This window comes from Pungitius pungitius, chromosome 1 (assembly GCF_949316345.1).
Source record: "Pungitius pungitius chromosome 1, fPunPun2.1, whole genome shotgun sequence".
NCBI classification, from domain to species: Eukaryota; Metazoa; Chordata; class Actinopteri; order Perciformes; family Gasterosteidae; genus Pungitius; species Pungitius pungitius.
In genome coordinates, this window is record NC_084900.1 from 14136820 (window position 1) to 14160430 (window position 23611).

The window sequence follows — 23611 nt, forward strand, 5'->3', positions numbered from 1 at the left end:
TACAAAGCAGGGACTGATGTGTCGGATGGTCACAGAGGTCAGTCGGGTGGAACGAGAGCGAAGCGTCCTCGAGGGAATCTGTGTGTTCTGTGATGTACACTCGACACTGTTTACTCTGGAGTGGTGGATCCAAGGAGCTGATGTTTGAGGATCACTGACCCCCCGGGTTGATCATTCAACCAGACGTTCCACTAAGAGTCACTCAACCAGTTACATGGATACAAAATAAAGCAACTTAGGTTTAATTGAAGGTCACCGTTTAGGTCGGAGCAGCAGAACCACACCCCCCCCCCCCCCCCCCCCCCCGTTGAGTGTGACCTCGTTCATGATTACTTGTGTTTCATCTGAAATCATTTTGTTGGACCTACACAAAGTGCACAACACACCTTCAGACAGCAGATGAGACCTGCCCGAAGGTGACATAAATGAACATGATTCAGAGTGTCAAATTCAATCATAAAAGATATAGTTACTTTAGCTGGTTGCTAGCTATGATAGCCTGTGATAGTTTGGTAGCCTCTAATAGCTTTGCTAGTTCTAGTAGCCTCTAAAAGTTTTGGTAGCCTCTGATAGCTGTGGTAGCCTCTAATAGCTCTGGCAGCCTCTGATAGCTCTACTAGCCTCTGATAGCTGTGATACCCTCTAATAGCTTTGCTAGTTCTGGCAGCCTCTGATAGCTTTGGTAGTTCTGGTAGCCTCAGATAGCTCTACTAGCCTCTGATACCTGTGGTACCCTCTAATAGCTTTGCTAGTTCTGGTAGCCTCTAAAAGCTTTGGTAGCCTCTGATAGCTTTGGTAGCCTCTGATAGCTGGAGTAGCCTCTGATAGCTGGGGTAGCATCTGATAACTGGGGTAGCCTCTGATAGCTAGAGTAGCTTCTGATAGCTGGGGTAGCCTCTGATAACTGGGGTAGCCTCTGATAGCTGGGGTAGCCTCTGATAACTGGGGTAGCCTCTGATAGCTAGAGCAGCCTCTGATAGCTGGGGTAGCCTCTGATAACTGGGGTAGCCTCTGATAGCTAGAGCAGCCTCTGATAGCTTTGGTAGCCTCTGATAGCTTTGTTAGCCCCTGATAGCTTTGGTAGCCTCTGATGGCTTTGGTAGCCTCTGATAGCTGGGGTAGCCTCTGATAGCTTTGGTAGCCTCTGATAGCTGGAGTAGCCTCTGATAGCTTTGGTAGCCTCTGATAGCTGGGGTAGCCTCTGATAGCGTTGGTAGCCTCTGATAGCTGGAGTAGCCTCTGATAGCTTTGGTAGCCTCTGATAGCTGGGGTAGCCTCTGATAGCTTTGGTAGCCTCTGATAGCTGGAGTAGCCTCTGATAGCCTCTAGACTGGTAGCAGGTGGTAAAATTGGATCCAAATATAGCAGAAGATGTGAGAGGAATCAGACATGAATACGGACTATAAATACGCTGCTCATTGGAAACTTAACACCATCTGTTCTCTTGAAGACATGAGGGTGGGGGAGGATGGAAGAGCACGACCCACAGGCACGTCCAATATTTACATCGGTTTGTTGTGGATCAGTTGGAGACTGTTGATGATCAACCTTTGACTCACTGGGGGGCTATAAATACAGAGCCCCCCCCCCATCTGCCTTGCACACCCACACACACACACAGACACCCACACACACACCACAGAGAGCAGCAGTGACGTAGTGTCGGCTCTCCCATTATGGAGATATCATAAAAAGTCTGTTGCCATGGGGACGGCTCCCTGCATTTCCACGGCAACCGGCCGCCATGTTAAGGTGGTGCATTCTCACAATAAAGTGGGTTGGAGGAGAGAGGGGGGGTGGGGGGGGCAATGAGCAATGCAGCAGCCTTTGAGGAGGAGGAAGGTGGAGCAGTCTGACCCCTGCTGGTTACATTGGAGTGGTGCACACATCCTGGTTGGGGAGGGGGGGTTACATCACATCTTAGGACACAGCAATGACATGACAATGAGCGTCGATTTGGATTCAGAGGAGCAAACTCACGAGAACAAAGTCGTCCGGCCCTCGAGCCCCGAGGACGTGGAGCACGGCGTCGTGCACGCTGACGAACAGGCGGCTCTTTGGGAGGGACTCCGTGAAGAAACCTGCCGCCTCCAGCTGCTCCACCACACACGCTGCAGAGACAGATATTCATAGACATCTAATACACGTGCAGATGTAGGACGGCTGTTCCTGTTTCCTGAGACGCTTGAGCAGCAGCAGGTCGTCCTCATTTGAGTAAATATTTGAGGGGCCGACGAGGCTTTGCTGCTTTCGCCATCCGAAGCGAGCGGGGAGGACTCTCACCTTGGCAGCCGGCGAGGTAGACCTCCACGTCGATCTCTCCCAGGTCCCTGAACATCTGCTCCAGAGCAAAAGAGAAGCACAGTTCTGACTTATTCATTCAAACATCTGTCGGCCCAACGGACAATAAAAAAGAAAACACAAACATTCTTCAAGGTTGTCACGGCGACCGTGTCCACGAAGCTGGTGGTGGCGACGTCCAGGACAACGCTGTGAGTGGCCGACAGGCGCGGAATTCCCTTCTCCATTCCCTTCTCCATTCCCTTCTCCGCGTCGCTCTGGCAACCCGCCTCCGAGTCCGACCCCGAGGTGGCAGCGTCGTGCTGGAAGGCCTCGTTGACCCGGCCGAGGTCGTCCAAGGAGACCTTCCTCTCAGCCATCTTGGAGGGTTGTCTCTGCTGAAAGGGGGGGGGGGGGGGGTTAACTAACAGAGGACACAAGGATCAACAAAGATACTTGTTGTGTGACTGGAGGTTTCTCTCGGTGTCGTACTCGTTTCTTTGCCTTGCTCTTAGCCTTCTCTTTCTTCTGGTCGCGCTTCAGCTTGGCGTCTCGCTTCTTCTTGGCCGTCAGCAGCTTCCCGATTTCAATTCCACTCTAAAAACAAACCGCACCGCAAAAAAAAAGCATCACCTTAAAGAGAGACGACACAAAAGAGACAACTGGAAGCCACTCAATTTGGAATCAAGCGCACCTTCTCCTGCAGGGCTTCCAGGTACATCTCCGCGTTGGTGTAGTAGATGGTGGTGGACGAACGGAAGATTTTAATCCCCGGAATCTCTCTGGCCTGAAAGCATCAGATCAGAGGAGCATTTGCATTATTATACACACATACTGTTGTTGAGACGTGACTTGTTTGTGGAGCGTGCAGCATAAAGGGGTCACGTGTTTGTAGCCCCCCATACAACTGTCACAAACTTGGTTTTGATTTGTTTGCTGTTTTAATTTAATAATTTTAATTTTAATTGGCAGCAACGGTAAAAAACATGTTTGTTGACAACCCAAAAAGAGGGGCGGGACTTGGCCTCTTTAGTTGCTGCTCAACCTTCTGAGAGAGGAATGGAGAAAGGGTTTTTCTTTCATTGGTGGTTTCACGTCAGCTAGTGACAACTTTTCATTCAAAGACCATTAGAAAGTATATCAGAGGAGACAGAAGAAAACATCCCATCTGTCATGTGAGATTAAATGTTTAATATCACTTTAACTCAGTGGCGGCTGGTGGATGTTTTTTTCGGTAGGGCCAGCCAATCAGGTTCAGTGAGCATCCCAGTATGATTCAATGCAAAAAAGGGTTTCAAACACGCATTATTACTTTGTAGTTAAATATTCATCATTTATTTCAACAGTTTAACAGAATAAGGACAAATAAGTCAGTATATCAGTATATTTTTTGGACAACGTTTTTATCAAATTTGTCCGTGGAAGTGAACCGACTCTCTTACCTCCTTGTAGGTGTCGGTGTCCAGATACAGATCAGTGCCTGAAACGTGGCCCAAGATTGAATAGCGGGGGCTGAAAAATATGACGTGATGTTTTAATAATTACTTTTGCACTTTTGTTTCCATCAATGATGAATAACTAGCGTGGAGTTACAGCTGCGTCCTGAAGATGACGGTGAGCAAGGAGAAGGCGATGGACACCGCCAGGCCGAGGTCCAGGTTGAGCAGGATGGTGCTGGTGAACGTGACCAGCCACACCAGCTGGAGGGCGGCAGGGAGGGGTCAAAGTTCAACCAGGTTAACGCAGTGTTTTAAAACCTCCAATTCTGTGAAGTCAATATAAACATTCATCCCTATGGTTTTTTGGAACAATGAAAGTAGCTTTGGGGACTAAAGCGGTGTCTTTGTAAACGGGTCCTTCGGTCATTTCATCATTTTTGTGCCTCGAGCGTCTGAGTAACGGCAGATTGTCGGCACTTGTTGAAGGACTTTGTGACCAGAATGGGATGGTTGGAGATGGTTGGAGATGATCAGAGGATGCAGTCGTACCAGATCCACCTTGTTGGTCTTCCACAGCAGAGGGACGTCCGTGAACTGCTTGAACATTCCTTTCAAATTCACAAACACTATCGTGGATAAGACGGCCTGAGGGACACAAAGACACTTATTATCCTCATTGTGGGTTATGTTAGATGGGGAAACGGAACACTGGGGGGGGGGCTCACCTTGGGGAGATCTGAGAAGAGAGAACCTATTTTCAAAACGGTGACGAGCACGATGACGGACGAGATCAACCCGGCAACCTGACCGCACACACACACACACACACACACACGTAGTGTACAATGACGGGAACGCGGGAATCCACTATGAGGGGATTCTTCCATGTGTTTACCTGCGTCTTCCCGCCTGTGCTCTCCTGGACGAGGCTGCGGGACAAAGACGACGTGACGGAGTAACACTGAAAGAATCCGCCGATGGCGTTACTGAGACCCAAAGCCACCAGCTCCTGAACAACAGTTCAAAGGTCAATGAGTAGAAATAGCAATAGAGAATAGAAACACGTCCAACTGTGAAATCAGATCAGTTGGACTGAGGCTCTGTCACTTTGTCTCCAGGTGGCGGACTGTGGAGAAGGACTGGTTAATGGCCGGTTAAAGGTTCTTCAGCATTAATATCCTAATAATATTACGACCGGATGAAAAGCACGACGTTGCAGTTCGGTCTCAGGTTGCGTTGCATAAAGAATGAACCTTAAAGTCGTGCTGCTTTCATGCCTCTACACCTCGTCTTATTGACTTCTGCCTGTTGCCCAACAAACAAACAACTTTGCGGCCATCTTCTGCAGACAATCTGAACATTGAGATCTGAAGTCACATGTTTAAAGACAGACTTGTATAATAATCTTTGGCCCCCTCCTGAGGAGGTCAAGATCAAAATCAATCACTGCCATTATAAAATGAATCAGAAATAGGTTTTAAAGTGACTTGTAGGCTGCAGACTGCTTTACATTCACATTTAGAACTATGAAGCATCCTGGAGGTCTAACACTTTATGTACCTGAATCCTTTAATCAGAACTCTCAAAGTTACTTGTGAGTACCATAACGTGTGCATGTGTGTGTGTGTGTGTGTGTGTGTTCCTCACCTGGTTGCTGTCCACCTTGTAGCCATGTTTGAGGGCGAATGTTTTACCCAGAGAGATGTTGATGGCGTAGCCCACGATGGCCACAGCAAAAGCATCACCGATCACCTGCAAGAACAACGTGGTATCTGGAGCTTGGGGGGCTTTGAGCCTGGAGCCGGAGGAGGAGGCAGGGTGGGGGGGGGGGGGGGGGGGAGGATTAAAGTCAGGTCTTTAATCACTGCTCCACACAGGGCACAATGTTCAAATTTCACTGGTCTGTAACCAGTGGAAGTGACCATGTTAGGACTGTGGAGGAGTGACGTGTGATGTCAACCTGTCAATCACAGTAAGCCCCGCCCTAAAGCATCTCCTCCTTTATGGTCCGTTTGACTCTAAATGGACCATCATTTACTAAATGAACATCATGGAAGTCACTACTGAACTTTGACAGCAACAAAAGCGTTTTATAAACTCTTTCCCACAAACACACACTGTGACTCTTTGCATACTTGAGTTCTTTGTATCATCAACTGTCCCATATGTACATGTGCACACACACCCCCACCCACACACACACACACACACACCCACACACACACACAGATCAACTCACCCACTGGGAATCTCTCCAACCACATCGACGTCGTATTTACTCGTCAGTCCTCCAAAGTGCGTGGCGACTGTTGCTGCGATGATCTGTTGCAGAGAAGTAAAGGAGAGTTGGTGAATCATGTCCGTCTTTGGGATGAAGAGTGATTGTGATGAAGGTTCTGGACTCACCACTATGATCTCGATGGGGATGGGAAGAGGCAGCTTCCTCCTGTAGCAGCCGTTGATCTCTTTGACCACGATGAGAACCGACAGAGTGACCAGGCTGACCACCAGCTCCGGCACTTTGGTCTGCGGCAGCAGGCAGCAGATGTCCACCAGAGTCTGTGGAGACATTTATTTACATGCTCTCGGTTGGGTTCTTCTTGACACACAAGTTCCTGACGTTAATGTGTTTGAAAAAAACACACTGGTTTAAATCCAGCTGTTGAATCTTAATTTAGCTGTTGGTGGATGTGTGTTTTCCGCTTGCTGGACAACAGAAGTAGTTAAGGCTGAAGTTTATTCCGAAAAGGCTGCTTTCTTTTCAACAATAATCTGCATGGGACGAGCTGATTATTGGCTTTTGTTGTCAGACTGCACCAAAAATGAAAGGGTTAATTTGTGTTTCATGTTCATATGAATCAGCACTCACATAAATGAGGGACAGCGGCCCGGTGAAGCGAGCCGGCTTCACCCCGAACAGGTACTTGAGCTGGGACACGCACACGTGGCACGCCGACCCCGTGGTGTAGCCTCGAACAAGCGGCTCGGACAGGTAGGTGACCACGAAGCCAAACCTCACTATTCCCAGCAGGATCTGAGAGGAGGAGGGGGGGGGGTCATCACATCATTTACTCTTCCACCTTGTTGCTGTTCCCAACTCACCTGAAAGATCCCTGCCAGCACGGTGAGGGAGCAGGCCACCTGAACCCTGAACCCGTCCCGCGCGTCCAGGTCCACGGCCCCCGTCCCGTTGGTGCCGTTCATCGGGAAGTTGGCGTCCGGAGCCAGCCGCTCCGTGGCGCTGCCCACCATGATGCTGATCACGGCAAAGGTACCTGAACGCAGGTTTGTTGGAGAACGGTTCATCAGTCTCACAGTTTGTCTTCTGAAGGGAAATCTTCTGCTTCCTCATTCAGGTTAAACAAAAGTTGGACACATAAAAGATTCCTTTCCGGAGAACTTTCTCGTAGATCCCAGCGGTCTCTGGGTGACACCTTCATCCAGACATCACAACCTTTGTTTACACCACATATCATCAGACCTTTTAGTTCCAACTGTTTGCTCCTGAGCAATCTGAACATCTCAAGGTTACCTGCTCTGGAACATAAATGAATAATAATAATAATAAAAAAAAATTTTCACCAGCTCACCAATGGAGATGTGTCTGGAAGTACCGAAGATGAAGTAGACCAGCACCGGGTAGAGGGAGGTGTAGAGGCCGTACACCGGGCGCAAGGAGGCCAGGAGGGCGTAGGCCATGCCTAAGGGACGAGAAATGAGAAATACATTCACATTTGGGATCTTTTACTGCAAGAAAAGTCTGACTTGCTTGAGCGGGATGGAGCGAGTGGAGCAGATACACCCCCATTATTTCATTCATGTCACTCTCCATCCTTATAAAAAGACCCTTCAAGTATCAAATGTGACTTCTGCATCCTGCACATCAGATGTCTCGTGGACACTTTGACACGCTGACCAGAGAAACCTGGGACCGCATCCATCCTCCTGAGCTCCATCATACTGGAACATCACGTGACCACTTTGAACCCGCCTTTATCAATGATCGTTTTGATACAACAACAAGAAAAGGATTTTGGACTTTGGGTCGTTTGGTATTTTCCTGATTTGTTTTTTTTTGTCTTAATAGATTTTTGTGGAGTTTTGTGTTTCCCTTCCTGCCTGGAAGTGTTTGTTTCATTGGTTCATTAACCTGTTGCTACTTCAGTGTCTTTACTTCAGTGATGTTTCGTACTTTGGGTTATTTTCATTTCCCTGACTGGGTTGGTATTTCAAGGAGTAAGTGACCTTTTCCTTATATTTCATTGGGTTTTGTGCTACTATCTAAACATAGAAATGGGACAACTTTGCCTTCAGGGCTTTCAAAAGGAAAGACGTTATGGTGAATTAAAGAAGCATCGAAGCTTTCCAGCATGTTTCCATTTGTCTTCAGGAGCTTTTTGCGATGTCAGGTCCTAAAACCTTGACAATCTAGATAGTTATTCTTAAAGCTCGTTATTGGTGACACCGGGTCGGATTCTGGTGAAACCGGGTGACCTCATGAAGGTGGACAGAACCTCCTCCCGCAGCGTCTCCTCCTCCAGGAGCAGAGAGCGACGATGTGTTGCTGGAGACCCTGGTGCTCAGACACACTACCACTTTGCTCCACAGGGGGCGCCAGAATCACTAAATAGGCCGGTTTCGCAGCATTTTGACACAGACCTGCTTGATGTTTGTGTCCCGTCTACAGTCTCAATGCTAAGCTAAGCTAACCCTGACACATTGTACTCAGCACAGAGGATGCAGCATCATGCGCACCCTGGGGCAGGTGCATGATGCCCACGCTGCAGCCGGAGATCAGGTCCCCGATGGCGTTCTCTCTGAAGGAGTAGCGAGGCAGCCAGCTGAGAAGCGGGATCCAGCTCAGCGCCACCTGCTTCAGTCTGGGCCCCGAACACCTGCAGCAGACATCCAACACCTTCAGCTCACTACACAGAAAGACACTTTCGTTTTCTCCGCGAGGGAAAGGAAACATTAGGATAAGAGTTATTTTTATTATTACATTTGAATTAGGTTTGCTAAAGTATAAGCATTAAAAAAGACAATTAATCTTAATTATGATGAAACAAGGCTCGTGAACGGAAACACCTGCAGCGTTTTTTATCAGCGGCTGTCACAGATAGAGAGGCACGACACACAGATCTGCTCCCAGAACACGTTTGAACTGGAAAAAGTCCAAAACAAACATTCTGGTGTTTATTTGACTACTTTTTCCGGATTGTGTCTGTAGATTTATCCTAAATTCACAAAAGGTTAGCATTACATTATGCATATTCAGTCAGTAAACACAATAAATACAGTGAATGTAGTAATGAACTGGTGTATATCTTTAATTCTTTGACACTCTTCACCCTCTTTCAACACTCTGTCTAAACTTCTCTTTACAAGCATCACAGCTTCATTCCTCTGGATTCTGGAGGTTTGTTCACACCTCATTCAGAGAATAATGTATTTTACATTTATTAATAAAAACTTGCTGACACTATTTACTGATCTATGCAGTAATACAAAGAGATGTCAAGAGGGGGTCCATCTTTACCTGAAAGACTCCTTGATCCGTTCCCCTGCGGTGGGTTTCGTGGACCACGTCCCCTTCTGGGCCACTTCCTCCAGACGCACCTCATCCAGAACCCTCCTCTGCACCAAGTACTCCCCGGCCTTCTCCTCCATGTCCTCGTCTGTGAGAGCAGATCTAGCAGACCTTCTGCCCCCCCGGTGTCCTCCTCCTCGAGCTAGAGCCGACCAGGCGTGTGTGTGTCTGTGTGTGTGTCAGTGTGTGTGTCTGTGAAGCCTCCTCACTCTGGACTGATTGACAGCGTTCTGATGGTGGGAGAAACCGGGCCTTTTTATAAGAGCAACAACCTTCAGCCCACATGTCCCTCCTCTGCATGGACACAACTGTGTGTGTGTGTGTGTGTGTGTGTGTGTGTGTGCGTGTGTGTGTGTGTGTGTGTGTGTGTGCTTATTAACAGAAGGAGAACAAACATGGCAGAAAGAAGGACGGATTGTTTTGTGTTTTTCAGAGGCACGTCTTATCTTTATGAATCCCAATCAGCATCTATCAGATTTATGGAGTCCATCATAACGATATATCTTTGCAAAGGTACTCGTGAAACCCAAATAACCGAGGAGACCAGCGGGTTGTCTCACTCTGCTCTTCTGTGAACAGATCATTTACAGTTAGCTGAGTCCTTCTCTATGAGGTCACTTCCTCCCAGACGATGTTCAGTGACAACTTAACGAAGCACTACAGTACTGAATAGAATAAAGCTTTTCCAAAATGAAGCTGTTACTTCATGTCTTAAAGCTGCATCATATCTAGTGACCAGCAGGGGGCGACTCCTCTGCTCCCATAGACGTCTATGAGAAAATGACTTATGGTCCATTTAGTGTCGTCTCTTTATTATTGATTTTGAGTTTTTCATCCTGTGTGAAAAGGAGCTGTATTGGTTCTAATGTGGAAGAGTGACCAGCAATAAATTATTGTTGTATATGTTTATATTGAAGTCTTCTTTTACTTTCTTAGCTTTTAATGATGCGCCAACCCCGAGCAGGTTAGTGATAAATACTTATCAGTGACTTCATCTGCATTGTTTTATCTTTTAGTTGTGTTTCGAGGTCACCGAAGGTTAGAGCCGTGTATTTTATTTCATTATGAGATATAAACCCTCAGAGCGTTATCAGTTCATTTCCCCCTGGCTCTGTTTCTTTAATGACTGCTGGTGAAATAAGCCTTTTAGGTCTCGTTTCATGAATGAATAACAGTAATGGATGAGAGGAAACCTTCTTTCACACATTCACCCAGTCGCCCACGTCAGAGTGAAACATCAAGATTATCAAGCTGAAGGAAGCGTAACGAGAGGGTTTTTGATTAAAGACAGCAGTCCTTTTAGTCCAAAGTCCAGCCCAGCTCGTTGTTTACTATGACAAAAACACAATGACACAAATATGTGCATTAACAGGAATTTTTGAGTGAATCCGTCACAAATAATAGTCCACATCAAATCCTTCATCATCATTTACTCTTCTGAGGAACATTTCCGAAAAACTACATCTGCTTCAGAGATTTACTGAGGCACAGTATTTTTAATGAAACAATATCGAGTGTGAAACTGTTTGAAATGAAGACAAATCATCAATGTTTTTTTTCAGGAAAGAGACGAGTGTAAATTAACTACTGACAACAAATAACACAACAACACACAATGAAAGAAATGGAATAAGTGAGCTGAGGATAGACAAACATTCATAGAAATAAAGTGTTCTTGAGTCAACAGGTAAATAGTGAAATAAATGATTTAACTGCTCAGTGTTTGTTTCCTGGTGGGCTGAAGGGCAAAGTCAGTTTTCTCTGTTTGCAGACGTAAAGAGAAGAGAAAGGAACACCAATGCTGGGATAACTTTTAAAAAGGATGAGTCTGCTTCCAGCTAACATGAAAACATCTCTCCCACCACCGGTGCTTTCAGGCTGATGTTTAGCACCAAGCTCGTGGTGGTGGTCATAGGAGACCTCTCTGACTGGTGTCAGGTGTCACTGATTAATCTGCACACACACTGAGTTGCTGGGATTCGACACTCCGACCTGTTGGACCTGCACCTCTGTTATGTTCGTCTGTTAATGCTACCGGGGGGGGGAAACGGAGCTGAAGCGTCAGGTAGAGATGCAGAGACCAGTATCCTCTCTGGCTGTCGTCCTATGCCCCGCCCCTTTTAGGAGCCATGCTGCAAATCTTTGAATCCTATTTCTGTTTTGACAACACGTGACAGAGACGTGAAGCACAGCGACTTTCTACTGGGTTTGTTTTGTTGTGCGTCCCTGTGTAACGCCTGCCAACATATAATCATTCATTAACAGCCCCACGGAGGAAAGGCTCGAGCTGGGCTTGTAAAGCTCCGTGATGGACTTGTGTTTTCGCTTCCATCCAGTCAGGGTCGAGGAAACCAAAACTCTGCTTCAGTCACTCTTTAACAAACGTTCAGCAGCAACCAAAGTGTAAAACATAAAAGCTTCCAAGCTCACTGTAATGATTAGCAGCATGAATCAAGAAATAACATGTTACCTCATATTGCATTTCTACCAATATATTAAATGTTCATTAAAGAAAACTCAAAGGTCTACATGGTAATATCTTCTGTAAAAAACACAAGGGGACAGGTGGACACATGGCACGTCGGGTGGACCTATAAGGATGAAGGAAGCTTTAGACCAACCGCAGATGGATTGATGATTCGCAGAATGGGCCAATGAGCCGTGGGGACAACTTGATTCCGTCCTTAGCGGGACGTCCTTGGTCAGCAGCCACACCCTTCGACCGAGCTGGTAGCAAGGAGCAGGAATGCGGCGGCGATTTTGCTTATTTTATTTTATCTTATCTTATTTTGCTCTGCCGTACGAAGAAGAGGCCCCCGGGTCTCCCTCCACACCCTCCTACAGCGACGGATGTGGAGCTGCATCGAGGGAAACGGCATTTCGACCTCCTGCGAGATCATGAATGGAGAGCAACCAGTGGTCAAAGATGTATGTGAATTATGAGCGTGGTCCACCCAGCTCCAGCTCCTGCAGCGGCCACACCGCGGAACGAGGCCTCTCAGTCTGTCCATCAGACCTGGGGGTGGAGACCGAACGGATGGTAGTGGCGAGGGCCCGGCCACAATGTCCACGGGAATTCCATGGAGCCGGAACACGTGGTGCACCATAATACAGTCTACAGTCTCTCGTGCAGAGGGAGGCTCTGATAGAGCATGGAGTTTGGACTTTGGAGATGCTGCCCACCACGGTGAGAATGACCGTGTTCCCATGCGCTCAGAGTCCACTGGGTGGTGGAAAACCCAACGTAGATCCTCCATGAAGGTCACATAATCCATGTATTTGGGCTGATCGATGCTCATATGAAGACAAGATAAAAAGAAAACAACTATTTGCAATGTTAGTTAAAAAAGGATGAATTAAACACTGAGCCAGTGTGTAGAGGTCCCATCACCCCCTGCAGGATGGAGGTCGTGGATGTTTAGTTCCTTCAAACATCCCAGAAAATAAGTAAAACGATTTTGTTTAAAGAAGTTTGGCAAAAATAAATGTTTTGTTATTATTAATAATAAATCAAGCTGTGGGTCGGTTCCTGACCACTAGGTGGCAGACTAACTTCAGTTTTACTGTCGGAGAGGTTTTCTGCAGCTCCAGAATATTACTTTTTTGATTTGACTACCTTATTCCGTCTGCGGGAGGGAGGAGGATCCAGGGAGGGGAGCAAGAAGCATGGCGGCCGGGCAGGGGGGAGGCAGAGGAGGTCCCACAGATCGGGAGGTCTTCACACTTCAGAGACTCCGCAGCATGCTGAGCTCCTCCAGCGCCCGGAGGTCCTGGACTGACGGACACGGGAGGAGCCTCCTGCTTCTTGTTACCTTCTCGGGGGGTGGGTTCTCGGGCAGGAGCGGACATCACAGCACTGAGACACGGCGAAGAGACATGTTGTGTCTTCGGACACTGAAGACAATCTGTGTTTGATTGTGTTTTTTATGTATTAACAAATAAAACAGTTGGAAAAATAAAATAAAAATCTCTATCACCCCCCTCCCTCCCCCTCTTCTTCACCTAATCGCGAGCCCGCCAGGTGCTAGGGTTGCCAACTCTCCCAACCCCAAATCAGGGACACTTTCTCGGGCGGGGGGGCGCTAGCGGTCGACTGGGGGGCTTGCACAACTTCACATGCTCCGCTCTGGCCACCCCGCCCCCGCGCACACACTGGTCTGATGCGGCACAACTTCACAACAACCAGGTGCCGTCCTGCAGGTGGGACGAAGGGTCCTTTGAACGCTTGTTTTCGTCAGTGAGCGAGGAGACTCCGCCCCCCGCGCGCTGTGTGAGACGGGGAGGGGGGGGGGCAAGAAAGCGGCATCGGACGCGTCCTGCGCGCCACATAACGGATCCACGAGGGCACCGCGGGCACTTCGGCAGCGATAAATTCACTGTGTCGTATGGTGGGGGGCGGCTCCTCCTGACGGGGGGGGGGGGGGGGCAGCAGAGGCGCGATGAGCACCAGCGACCCGCGGGACGCTGCGTGCACGCAGGAGTCCCCGAGGCGCGACCCCGCGCAGGTGAAGAAGCACCAGCACCAGCACCACCTGAGGCACCGCTACGAGGTGATGGAGACTCTGGGCGAAGGCACGTACGGAAAAGTGAAGAAGGCGGTGGAGAGGGCGAGCCTGAGGACGGTGGGTGCAGCAATGGGAACATCTACCCACTAACATCTAATATGCAGATAGGGAACCTGTTTGTGAGAAGGTTGGACCTCTTAACCTCCAACCAGAATCTTTAATGAGATAAATGGTCTCTAAAGTGTGTGTGTGAGAGTTATTACTGATCCAAGAATATGAAATATTAATCTTAAGTGGTTTAAGGCGCTGTGTGTGTGTGTGTGTGTGTGTGTGTGTGTGTGTGTGTGTGTGTGTGTGTGTGGTGAGCTCATGTGCTGATGAAGGACCCAGTCCTTGCTTTCTGTCCCCCTGAGATGCCTTTCGTCTGACTCACTCAGCACTTCAACAAGCAACAAGGGGACAGAACGACTACAATAGGTCTCCGATGGACACACACAGCGTTCTGAGATTTAAAAACACACCATGGGTTTAATGTCTGCTGCCAGATGTTAATCCCACGGAGCACAAAGAGGCGGATAAATCCGTAAGTCCCCCCCCCCCCCTGTGTCTTTAGTAAACAAACACGCTGTAAGAGGATGATCTTCTCTGTGCAATCACATCGTGAGACGGCATTATTTATCTTTGCCGCTTTCGCTGTCAGACGGACAGCAGCTCAGGTATCGATCTGCAGAGAAGGGGAGAGAACTAGCAACGTGTGTGTGTTTCTGTGTGCGTGTGTGTGTGTGTGCGTGTGTGTGGTGGGACAAGAGGGGAAAATTCTTTGAGCCGGTAGCCGGCACATACCAAGGATTCTTCAAAACAAAACAGACATTATTTTTGGACCAGGGGGCTGTTGTTTGAGGAGGAGACTGTGAGAAGGAGGAGAAAGGAGGAGGTGCTGACTTGAGACCATTCACCCGATTTCTTGGCTTTAGGCCGCTGTCAGTGGCAAATACTCTTTAACATGTGAAACAACAGGAAGTAAGATCTGTGAATTCTTTAAGCACATGACGTGTTTAAATGACACGTCTCCCAAAGCCTCTTTGAAGCAGAGAAGAATCTTACGTGAGGATGTACTTGAGGTGGAATTTACGCGTGTCTCACGTCTCACAGCAACATGCTCCTCTGCTGCACACGTTCTCATCACGAGGTCTCATTACATCTGCGTGATGCGCGCACACAGCTACTTGTGTAGCACACTCCCCCGGCTACACTTTTACACCCACATGGCCCACGCAGCACATTATGTGGACTAACAATGAGATGCCGTCAGTGAGTGGGGGGGCACACTTCCTCTGTCACTGAACATTGCCCAGTGTGTGTCTGTCTCTTCACTGTGCACTTAATGCCGGGGGGGGGGGTCAGGGCTTAGATGGAGGGTTAAATAGAAGCTTTTGTTGCCTTGAGTCCTTTCACCTACGCCCTCCTTCCTCTTCCATGTGACCTCTGTCACATCCTCGTCTTGCTTTTCCGCCGCCCAGCCAGCAGGTATTTAGGTCACACAACAGTCACGACAGAACACGTGGTGATAGCTCTGCAGCCTGATCTCTGCACGCTGCTACGCTGACGTCACACTTCCTGTAACCGGTCGGTTCGAAACATTACATTTCACTGTCGTATCTGTCGGGGTACAGGGAGGGAAACTGAATCAGTGCAGCTGTCCACCTTCTGCCTCTTGAGTGCGTTCAGATCACAGAGGATCTGCTCTCACACGTCCCTCAAAACCCACGTAATCTCCTCTAAAACCCACAGGGATGTAAAGTATGTACATAATATTGAGTACATTAATTATTCTATCAACATCTGCCTTTGTTTCTGTGCGTGGCTTCATGCGAGGATGAACTGTGCTTTGATCACTGTTCACTGCTTTGCATGTTGTGAGGGAGGTGAAGGTGTAAAGTTACACAATAAAACGTTGCCCCCTGTGGACACAAGTGGTGGTGTCTCCTCTCACCAGGGTCCCTTCAAAGAACCTCTCATTCTACTGCAGCAAGGTCTGACTCACCCTCTTAGTCCTGGTCCTGGTTCTTGTGAGCCTCCCTATGCCCTGGGTGTCCAGAGAAGAGGAGTTCTGCTCCTGGAGGAGAAAGAGGAGGAGGAGACTGAGCTCTCCCTGGACCTCCGACTTCAGGTCCAAGGCTCCAGGGAAGCCGGATCATGGCCTGTCCCTCGGAGACGGGTCTCTGCTGGAGGCCCTCTGGAGTCTCAGCTGAAGGAGGTTCTGGTGAACCTGACCCCTTTTAGAAGAACAGGAGCTAGATAGAGCATATTCTCTCTGAAGTTCTCCCTTACTGATGGAGGTCTATAGAGGATCAGGAATAAACGGAGACTGGTTCACAATTAGTTCCAGTTTATTCCATGCACAGACTCAACGGTGCGTCTTTATTCCTCAGGTGGCAATCAAGTCGATCCGCAAAGAAGGCATCAAAGACGACCTGGAGCGGATTCACATCCAGAGGGAGATCGAGATCACGGCCTCGCTGAGGCACTCCAACATCGTACGCTTCCACGAGGGTGAGTCCACAGACACAACGTGGCCCCACAAGGCACCGCCGATCAGAACTTCCTTGAAAACACAGCTGTGGATGTGTCCCGTGTCCTGAGCTGTGGATGTGTCCCGTGTCCTGAGCTGTGTATGTGTACCATGTCCTGAGCTGTGGATGTGTCCCGTGCCCTGAGATGTGTATGTGTACCATGTCCCGAGCTGTGGATGTGTCCCGTGTCCTGAGCTGTGGATGTGTCCCATGTCCTGAGCTGTGGATGTGTCCCGTGCCCTGAGCTGTGGATGTGTACCATGTCCTGAGATGTGTATGTGTACCATGTCCTGAGCTGTGGATGTGTCCCGTGTCCTGAGATGTGGATGTGTCCCGTGTCCTGAGCTGTGGATGTGTCCCGTGTCCTGAGATGTGGATGTGTCCCGTGCCCTGAGATGTGTATGTGTACCATGTCCTGAGCTGTGGATGTGTCCCGTGTCCTGAGATGTGGATGTGTCCCGTGTCCTGAGCTGTGGATGTGTCCCGTGTCCTGAGATGTGGATGTGTCCCGTGCCCTGAGATGTGTATGTGTACCATGTCCTGAGATGTGGATGTGTCCCGTGTCCTGAGATGTGGATGTGTCCCGTGTCCTGAGCAGTGTTCGAGAGCCGCGATAAGATCGTGATCGTGATGGAGTACGCCAGTAGGGGGGAACTGTACGACTACATCCAGGAGAGGAGGCAACTGCCTGAACCTGAAGCCCGAAGCATCTTCAGACAAATCACATCAGCGGTCCACTACTGCCACAAGGTTTGCACACACACACACACACACAGACACACACACAGACACACACACACACACTTCTGCGTGAAACTTCTCAGTCGCACACTGACACATTCAAACACGTCAAACGTCAGACACGTTGCTATCCTACCTCCACATCTCTGTAAAACTCCTAAAAAAAGTATCTTCTTTGTCTCTTTTTTGTTTGGTTTTGTACATAAACTCAGGAGCAGTGAAACAGGGATTATAAAGAAATGAAGACAATGAAGTGAGGTTATGAAAGGCCTTAATTCAAGTCTTATTCTGGCATTTTTTATTTAATAGGGGGGATTCATGGAGATCTCCTCCGGTAGATGGGGAAGGGAGAGGTTGGTCCTTAAATGCCCTCAAATATTGTCCCAAAATAGACATGAAAGTTCCGGCGTGGATGAATTATTGAATGGTCCTCTGAGGTATGCAGGCACACGGTGGGGGCCGAGTTTTTAAAAGAAGAATGAAAATCATTCCGTCATTGTGGCACACACACACAGAGAGGCTTATGTACTGTACATACTGCGCTCAAGGGGTCAAGGGGTCATTTCCTCCACTGAAGTGAGGGATGTCATTTATTAAGGAAAGGGGGCGGAGTCTATTCTGGCTCATCAGCGTTAAAGGTTTCGGTCTCAGTTATCCATGAGGGTGGTCTCTTCTCCTGATTTATCAAAGATATCATGTCACGAACGTGAAGTGGAGCCTTCACTGCTCGATTAAACCGGCTGTTGGGTCACCGTTGGATTCCACGCGGCCCTTTAACCCGAGGCCCGAGTGGAATGTTAATGGTCTTCACCTTGTGAATGAAAGGCCACTCAGTCTGTATTTACATTACATTACATGTCATTTAGCTGATGCGTTTATCCAAAGCGACTCACAATAAGTGCATTTCCACCATAAAGATACAATCTCAGAAGAACAAGTAACAAGAAAGTAAGTTTCTTGTTTTCAAAAGCAGTTTCAAAACATGCTATAGAAAAGTGCCATTATAAGTACAATTTAAATGCTACCATTTGTTTAAATGATAAACTTCTGATCCTCCGTCTCACGGAGAGGAAACAACCTCACGTGTCTCCGCTCTCTTGCAGAACGGCGTTGTGCATCGAGACCTCAAGCTGGAGAACATCCTTTTAGATCAAGATTTCAATGTCAAGGTAAGATCCACACGCAGTGAGCCTTCGTGTCGCTTTTACAAAACCAAAAATGCCTTTTCTGGAATGGTGAATTAGACGGGATATTTGGCCCTGGATGAATAACAGAAAAGAGCAACAAAAAGCATCATTGGCCCGAGTGCTACATACATGTTCTGTTATTACAGTGGATCATCTGAAGACCCCCCATGGCTTTTGTTATAGAACATGAAGACAGAGACCTTCTGCAGTCTTTTTCCCTGCTGCTGAATTTAGCCTCCTGGAATGAGGCCTCAAACCGGGCCACTTGTAACGGATTATCTCACCGGCTCCAAAAATAAAATGCAGGCAAAGTGCACATTCAGAGCCTCCGTTGGATCGCTGCCGGCCCAGAGTCGTTCTAATGTGTTGTTCAGCGCTCCAAACCAGCACCCACATGCTGCCGGGTCTCGTGAAGGAACCCAGGGGGGCATTCTTGCCTTCTTTGGGCATCCCTCTCGTTAGGGAGCTGTGCACGGCCGAGGGGGAGGGGGAAGTCCCGGGAAGCTTACGGGGGGGGGGGGGGGGTCGTGATGTAAGTTTGCTCTGTCTGTCCATCGGGAGAAAACAGGATGTGCAGAGACCCATCAGAGTGGGAAAGACATCTTTGTTCTCAATGGTTAATAGACGCCATAGTGTGTACTCACACACTGGACCCTTCATGGAAAAACCTCATCGGCCTCACCTCAGTCCATTAGTCATTAATCAAATCAGTTTACACGAAAGTACGCTGCTCATATGAAAGGCCGCTGCTATGAGCGCCCTGTTACATGGATTTGAAAGGAAATGTTTTTTCTAACCCGGTTTTATTTCTATGTAAAAAAAAAAGCTATTTAAATTAAAGCTAAAAAATGATGCTCAAATGCTGGTTCAAACTATTTGGGGTTACGACAAGAACCTGTTTACACACTCTAATGTTAAAAGAACTCTCTTTTCCCGTAACCAGTGTAGCATTAACGAATGGTGGATTAGCAAGCTAGCTCTCTGCTCCACGGAGTCACCACTGGACGGGCTGATAGGGAGCTGTTCCTCGCTGAGTGGTGGCTCCGTTACGTGAGCTCCAGCAGCCTGATGTTTTTGGCCCTCACGTCTTTCCTCTACCTTCCTCTGATATGAGGCAGATCATGTGCCCTCTCGTGGTTTCATTCATTCATCCATCCATTCATCACAATACGCCACGGCAGCTGCTGACAAACGTGGTGATGATCTGGCTCCGTCTGGTCGACCTGGTCATCTACACTCTAATGTATTTTTTTGTTTGAATGAATGTCAGTGTGTCTTATGTTGTTACTGTTGCCATGGAAGCAGCAGCAACTAGAGACAAACTTGCAAACTATATTCCTCTCTCTTCTCTGCAGCTGGCTGACTTTGGCCTTTCCAATCACTTCCAGAGGGGCGCTCTGCTGCAGACGTTCTGTGGAAGTCCTCTCTACGCCGCCCCAGAGATAGTGAGAGGAACGCCCTATCAGGGGCCAGAGGTGGGTCAACCCATGAGGGCCCCCACAAACACCCTAAATCATGGTGTAGGCTTTGCAACCTGTGCGATCCGCACTAAGAGGCACTCTGTTAGTGGTACACGTGGTTTGGTATTTGGTTTAATAAACATATATTTACTGAACTCTGCATGGATGGCACATGAGAAATGCTTGGCGTGATGTTTGAAGTGTAAAGTAAGAAGCTAACGTTAAGCTACAAAGGAACTACACCATGGTCACATGACTTCAGGCGCACTTAAATGATCCTGAATGTTTGTGTGTGTGGTTGTGTGTGTGTGTGTGTGTGTGTGTGTGTGCGTGCTACAGGTGGACTGCTGGGCGCTCGGGGTGCTGCTTTACGTCCTGGTTTACAGCACCATGCCGTTCGATGGGGACAGCCACGCCGCGCTCACGGAGCAGATCAGCCGGGGTCGCTTCCGCAGACCCGACCCCCCCTCAGGTGACCCGCTACGACCTCCACATCTCAATTCTCTTTTTGTTCACCTGTTTGATGTACCGCGAGTCACCCCCCCCCCCGTGTCTCCTCCAGATGCCTGCGCTCTCATCGACTGGCTGTTGGTGGTGCGCGTGGACGAGCGGGCCACCATAGAGGACGTGGCCCACCACTGGTGGGTGAACTGGGGTTTTGAAGAGAGCGTGTGTGACTGCCCCTCATCGCCCCACCAGGAGGCCCCCTCCCCCCTGCTGGCGCGCTACATCGACTGGCAGAACCGGGTCGTGGCCACCAGCGGCATGACCTCAGATTCCTCCTGTCCGCCTGAGATATCACTGCATCCCTTCTACTTGGATCTGAAGAGCGACTGTGGTGGAGGAGGAGGAGAAGGAGGAGGAGGAAGAGTACGAGGAGGAATGTCAAGCCTTAGGAAGTCACGTAAGGAAAACACGATTCCCCAGACTTCTGGGTGCTCATCAGCTGCGATTTCCTCCTCTTCCACAACCGAAAGAAAGAAACCGAAAAGTATCCTGAAGCCACAGAGGAGCTTCGACTCAGTCTTTCACAGCACGCCCCCCCCACCTGGTGGCGCTGCTCCCCAGCTTCATCAGAGACACAAGGACCCGCCGCCTCCCTTCTGTCAACCCTCATCCAAAATGCCCAAGAAGGGCATACTGAAGAAGCTGTGCCGAGGGGAGTCGGGTCGCAGCTCGACCTCCGACCCGGGGCTCTACGAGGGTAAAGACGAGGGGGGGGGCGCCGGCGAGCAGAGTTTCGACAAACGGGCCCCTCGTGCTCCGGCGGAGGAAGACGGCCCCAGGGTGCACGTGGAGGCCGTGAGGAGAAGGAAGGGGATCCTGAAACGCAACGGAAAGTTCTCTCGCAGTCTGGATCTTCCCGACGAGCTGTGCTTGCCCCCCCGCGCGCCCCCCCCCGCGCTGTACCCCGACGTCCTGCAGCAGCTCCTTCGGGCCTCGGGGGGCGCTGAGGGCAGCCGCCCCTCCAGCGTGGTGAGCGAGGACAGCCTCTTCTCTTGCGACTCCTTCGACCTCCTGGACCTCAGCGCCCAATCCTGTGGCGGGTTCTTCGCCCGGGGGGGGCCGCACATCGTCTGCAGCTCCGAGGAGGAGCCGCAGCAGCCGAGGGCCGAGGCCGGCGGGGGACGGAAGGAAACGCCGACATAGCGTGACCACACCTGCACCTCGTATGAGACGAGCCTCGATCTTCTGACTCGAACCCTTCTCCTCTGCTGCCAGTGAGCAGAGAGCGTCTGGAGACACCGGGGCCCCCCCCTTAGTCAAATAGATAATACGAAGAGGGGATGATGGTCCAAACGCACCGGTGGATCGAGGGGAGATATCAAGATGCCGTTGGGTTTGGTATAATATTACATCATAATTTAATAAAATGCAGTAAATTCAATAGGAAATATTTACTTTTATTTTATTTTATAATACCAGAGAAATACAAATAATATGATATTTAAAGTGGGGTAAAGTATTGAACACGTCACCATTTCTCTCAGTAAATATATTTCCAAAGGAGCTTTTGATGAAATCTTCACCAGATGTTGGTAACAACCAAAGTCATACATACAAACAGAGAAACCAAAACAAAGAAGTTCAGAAATAAAGTTATGTGTAATAATGCGAAATGACACAGGGAAAAAGTATCTCCGTCTCCACCATAGTTTGAGGTCTGACCAGCAGCTAAAACAGCTCCATCTACTGGTTATTTTGATGTGCTGAACAAACAGGAAGTACAATTTATCTCACGTTTTGCTTTGACATTTGTTCTGGAAAATGTGGTTTCAATGTGCGCTTTGTTGTGATGGAAACAGGAACTGAGGACGTCTCTGTTGTGCGGATGACTTCTGATGAACTGAAGCGACACTTTACTCCACCTTGTATTAAATGTTACCTTCTACATCACGTCATTTAGTACATTTGTACGTCATGTTCTCTGCACATTTGCTCCAGTGAAGAGCAGATGGATCACATTGCTTCTTGTGACTTCACCAGTGCCGCTGTGGACAATTGAATGAATGCAGTACATGTGAGCAAATTTAAACCTGTCATTTTGTATTATTCTGAGAAAACACCTTTGTTTTGTTTAATTTTGTTCAAACATATCATATTTTTGGGGAGGAGGTTGGTGGGTAAATAAATGATGTGAACTTGAATCATTTGCAGTTGTTATTCGTTATTGTTCATATTTTGTTAGGGTTTCTTCTTGCGGCGTCCTGACATCCACAGATCACAGTGAAGAAGTTCTCCATATGGCACTTTTTACGGCACTTTCCTGTTACCAAAAGCTCTGTGCATTGAACACAAACCTTTTTGACAACAGAGAGAAAAGAGATGCAATAATATATATGTATAAATATATAAATATATATATATTTTTATTAAAGCTTAATGGGAACAGGAATATTCAGGAATTATTGACAATTGTGAGATTTGTGTTTCTGCTTGTGTGTTTTTTACATGTTTTTATTATAGAGGAGATGTTGTGACAATGCAGGAAGTGACGCTGTGACCATATATGGCACATATGGGAACTGAGGGATGAAGGAGTACAGGAAGCGTGCAGATAAATCACTATCTGACACAGCACAGAATGGTAACGAGGGGGGACACCTAAACATCCTGGGCAACAACTGTCTGAGATAAAACCGGCTCAAACTAGTTTTCAAGGACAAGAGGAGATTATAAAAAGGGTCAGAGTCGGACAGCAGACAGACTCTTGGATGGATCGCTTTCTGATTCGTCTGTAGAGTCTCCAGGTGCACCTGCGGGAATGGCTCAATGTATCTTTTTCTCTTCTAAATAAATGGTAACTTTTTAACTTGACGTATCGGATTCTTCTCATCAACCAACTCGGGGGGATGGAAAATCCCAACACAATCATTACCCCATAAACAGCCAATAATAGTCAACATCTTAAAATTTAGCTCTTGTAGTAATTGAGCGTAAGAACAGGTCGGAATTCAACACAATAAAGAGTAAAGATAACAAATAAATAATAATAAGTTATTTTTTGAAAACTTATAGACACGAAGTGGTTACCTCAAAACACAACTTCAACATTGATTTATTCAAAAAACAAGATATGTGGCAAACACAATTTTCTTCCTTCCATCATTTCAATTCATTATTCTTATAGTAATTATCTTTTTTTTTAAATATGTATCTATTTTCCTTTCTTTAGAATATTTTATTGTCTTTTTTTTTAACATCTTCCTATCCCACTGATTGCCTCAAAACAGTTTTTTGCAGGAGATAAGTGGCAAACACAAGTTTCTACCTTATTACTATCTTATTACATTCATTAATATTTCTTTCTATTGTTTTAACAAATTTGAATATTTAAT

The 23611-nt window shown here is 48.0% G+C and overlaps 2 protein-coding genes and 1 long non-coding RNA gene across 4 annotated transcripts; 2 read left to right on the forward strand and 1 right to left on the reverse strand.

Moving 5' to 3' along the window:
- Positions 1-294: 294 nt before the first annotated feature.
- si:ch211-117c9.2 (solute carrier family 26 member 6) lies at positions 295-9616 on the reverse strand. 2 transcript variants are annotated; one of them, XM_037481226.2, is made up of 19 exons: positions 9256-9616; positions 8475-8614; positions 7310-7420; positions 6822-6994; positions 6589-6753; positions 6126-6278; positions 5959-6041; positions 5367-5514; positions 4615-4728; positions 4445-4522; positions 4269-4364; positions 3874-3980; positions 3723-3792; positions 2975-3067; positions 2773-2877; positions 2427-2675; positions 2284-2338; positions 1981-2111; positions 295-1890 (listed from the first exon to the last, which is right to left on the reverse strand). In XM_037481226.2, exons 1-19 carry the CDS (start codon positions 9384-9386, stop codon positions 1867-1869), a joined length of 2226 nt encoding a protein of 741 aa, XP_037337123.2. In that variant the 5' UTR covers positions 9387-9616; the 3' UTR covers positions 295-1866. The 2 variants fall into 2 exon arrangements, with proteins under 2 accessions (XP_037337123.2, XP_037337122.2); XM_037481225.2 differs by having other exon boundaries at positions 2427-2678; positions 9256-9615.
- On the forward strand, positions 6867-8083 carry LOC119223803 (uncharacterized). Its single transcript, XR_005120976.2, has 2 exons — positions 6867-7004; positions 7305-8083. It is a non-coding gene; the product is annotated as an uncharacterized LOC119223803 (long non-coding RNA).
- Positions 9617-13732: 4116 nt separating the features above from the next.
- On the forward strand, positions 13733-21638 carry LOC119223800 (NUAK family SNF1-like kinase 1). Its single transcript, XM_062562128.1, has 7 exons — positions 13733-13928; positions 16244-16364; positions 16983-17134; positions 18229-18294; positions 19668-19787; positions 20112-20244; positions 20335-21638. Exons 1-7 carry the CDS (start codon positions 13746-13748, stop codon positions 21420-21422), a joined length of 1863 nt encoding a protein of 620 aa, XP_062418112.1. The 5' UTR covers positions 13733-13745; the 3' UTR covers positions 21423-21638.
- The last annotated feature ends 1973 nt before the right edge of the window (positions 21639-23611 follow it).

Bases quoted from the DNA above. Each gene is read 5' to 3' on its own strand.
- si:ch211-117c9.2 (XM_037481225.2), bottom strand. From the start codon at position 9,386: ATGGAGGAGAAGGCCGGGGAGTACTTGGTGCAGAGGAGGGTTCTGGAT. The intron at 5,515-5,958 runs GTGAGTTGATCT...CTCCGGCTCCAG, and splicing joins GTTGGAGAGATTCCCAGTGG to GCTCAAAGCCCCCCAAGCTC. The intron at 2,339-2,426 runs GTTTGTGTTTTC...GCTCTGGAGCAG, and splicing joins CCGTGACAACCTTGAAGAAT to ATGTTCAGGGACCTGGGAGA.
- LOC119223800 (XM_062562128.1), top strand. From the start codon at position 13,746: ATGAGCACCAGCGACCCGCGGGACGCTGCGTGCACGCAGGAGTCCCCG. The intron at 13,929-16,243 runs GTGGGTGCAGCA...TTTATTCCTCAG, and splicing joins AGAGGGCGAGCCTGAGGACG to GTGGCAATCAAGTCGATCCG. The intron at 18,295-19,667 runs GTAAGATCCACA...TCTTCTCTGCAG, and splicing joins ATCAAGATTTCAATGTCAAG to CTGGCTGACTTTGGCCTTTC.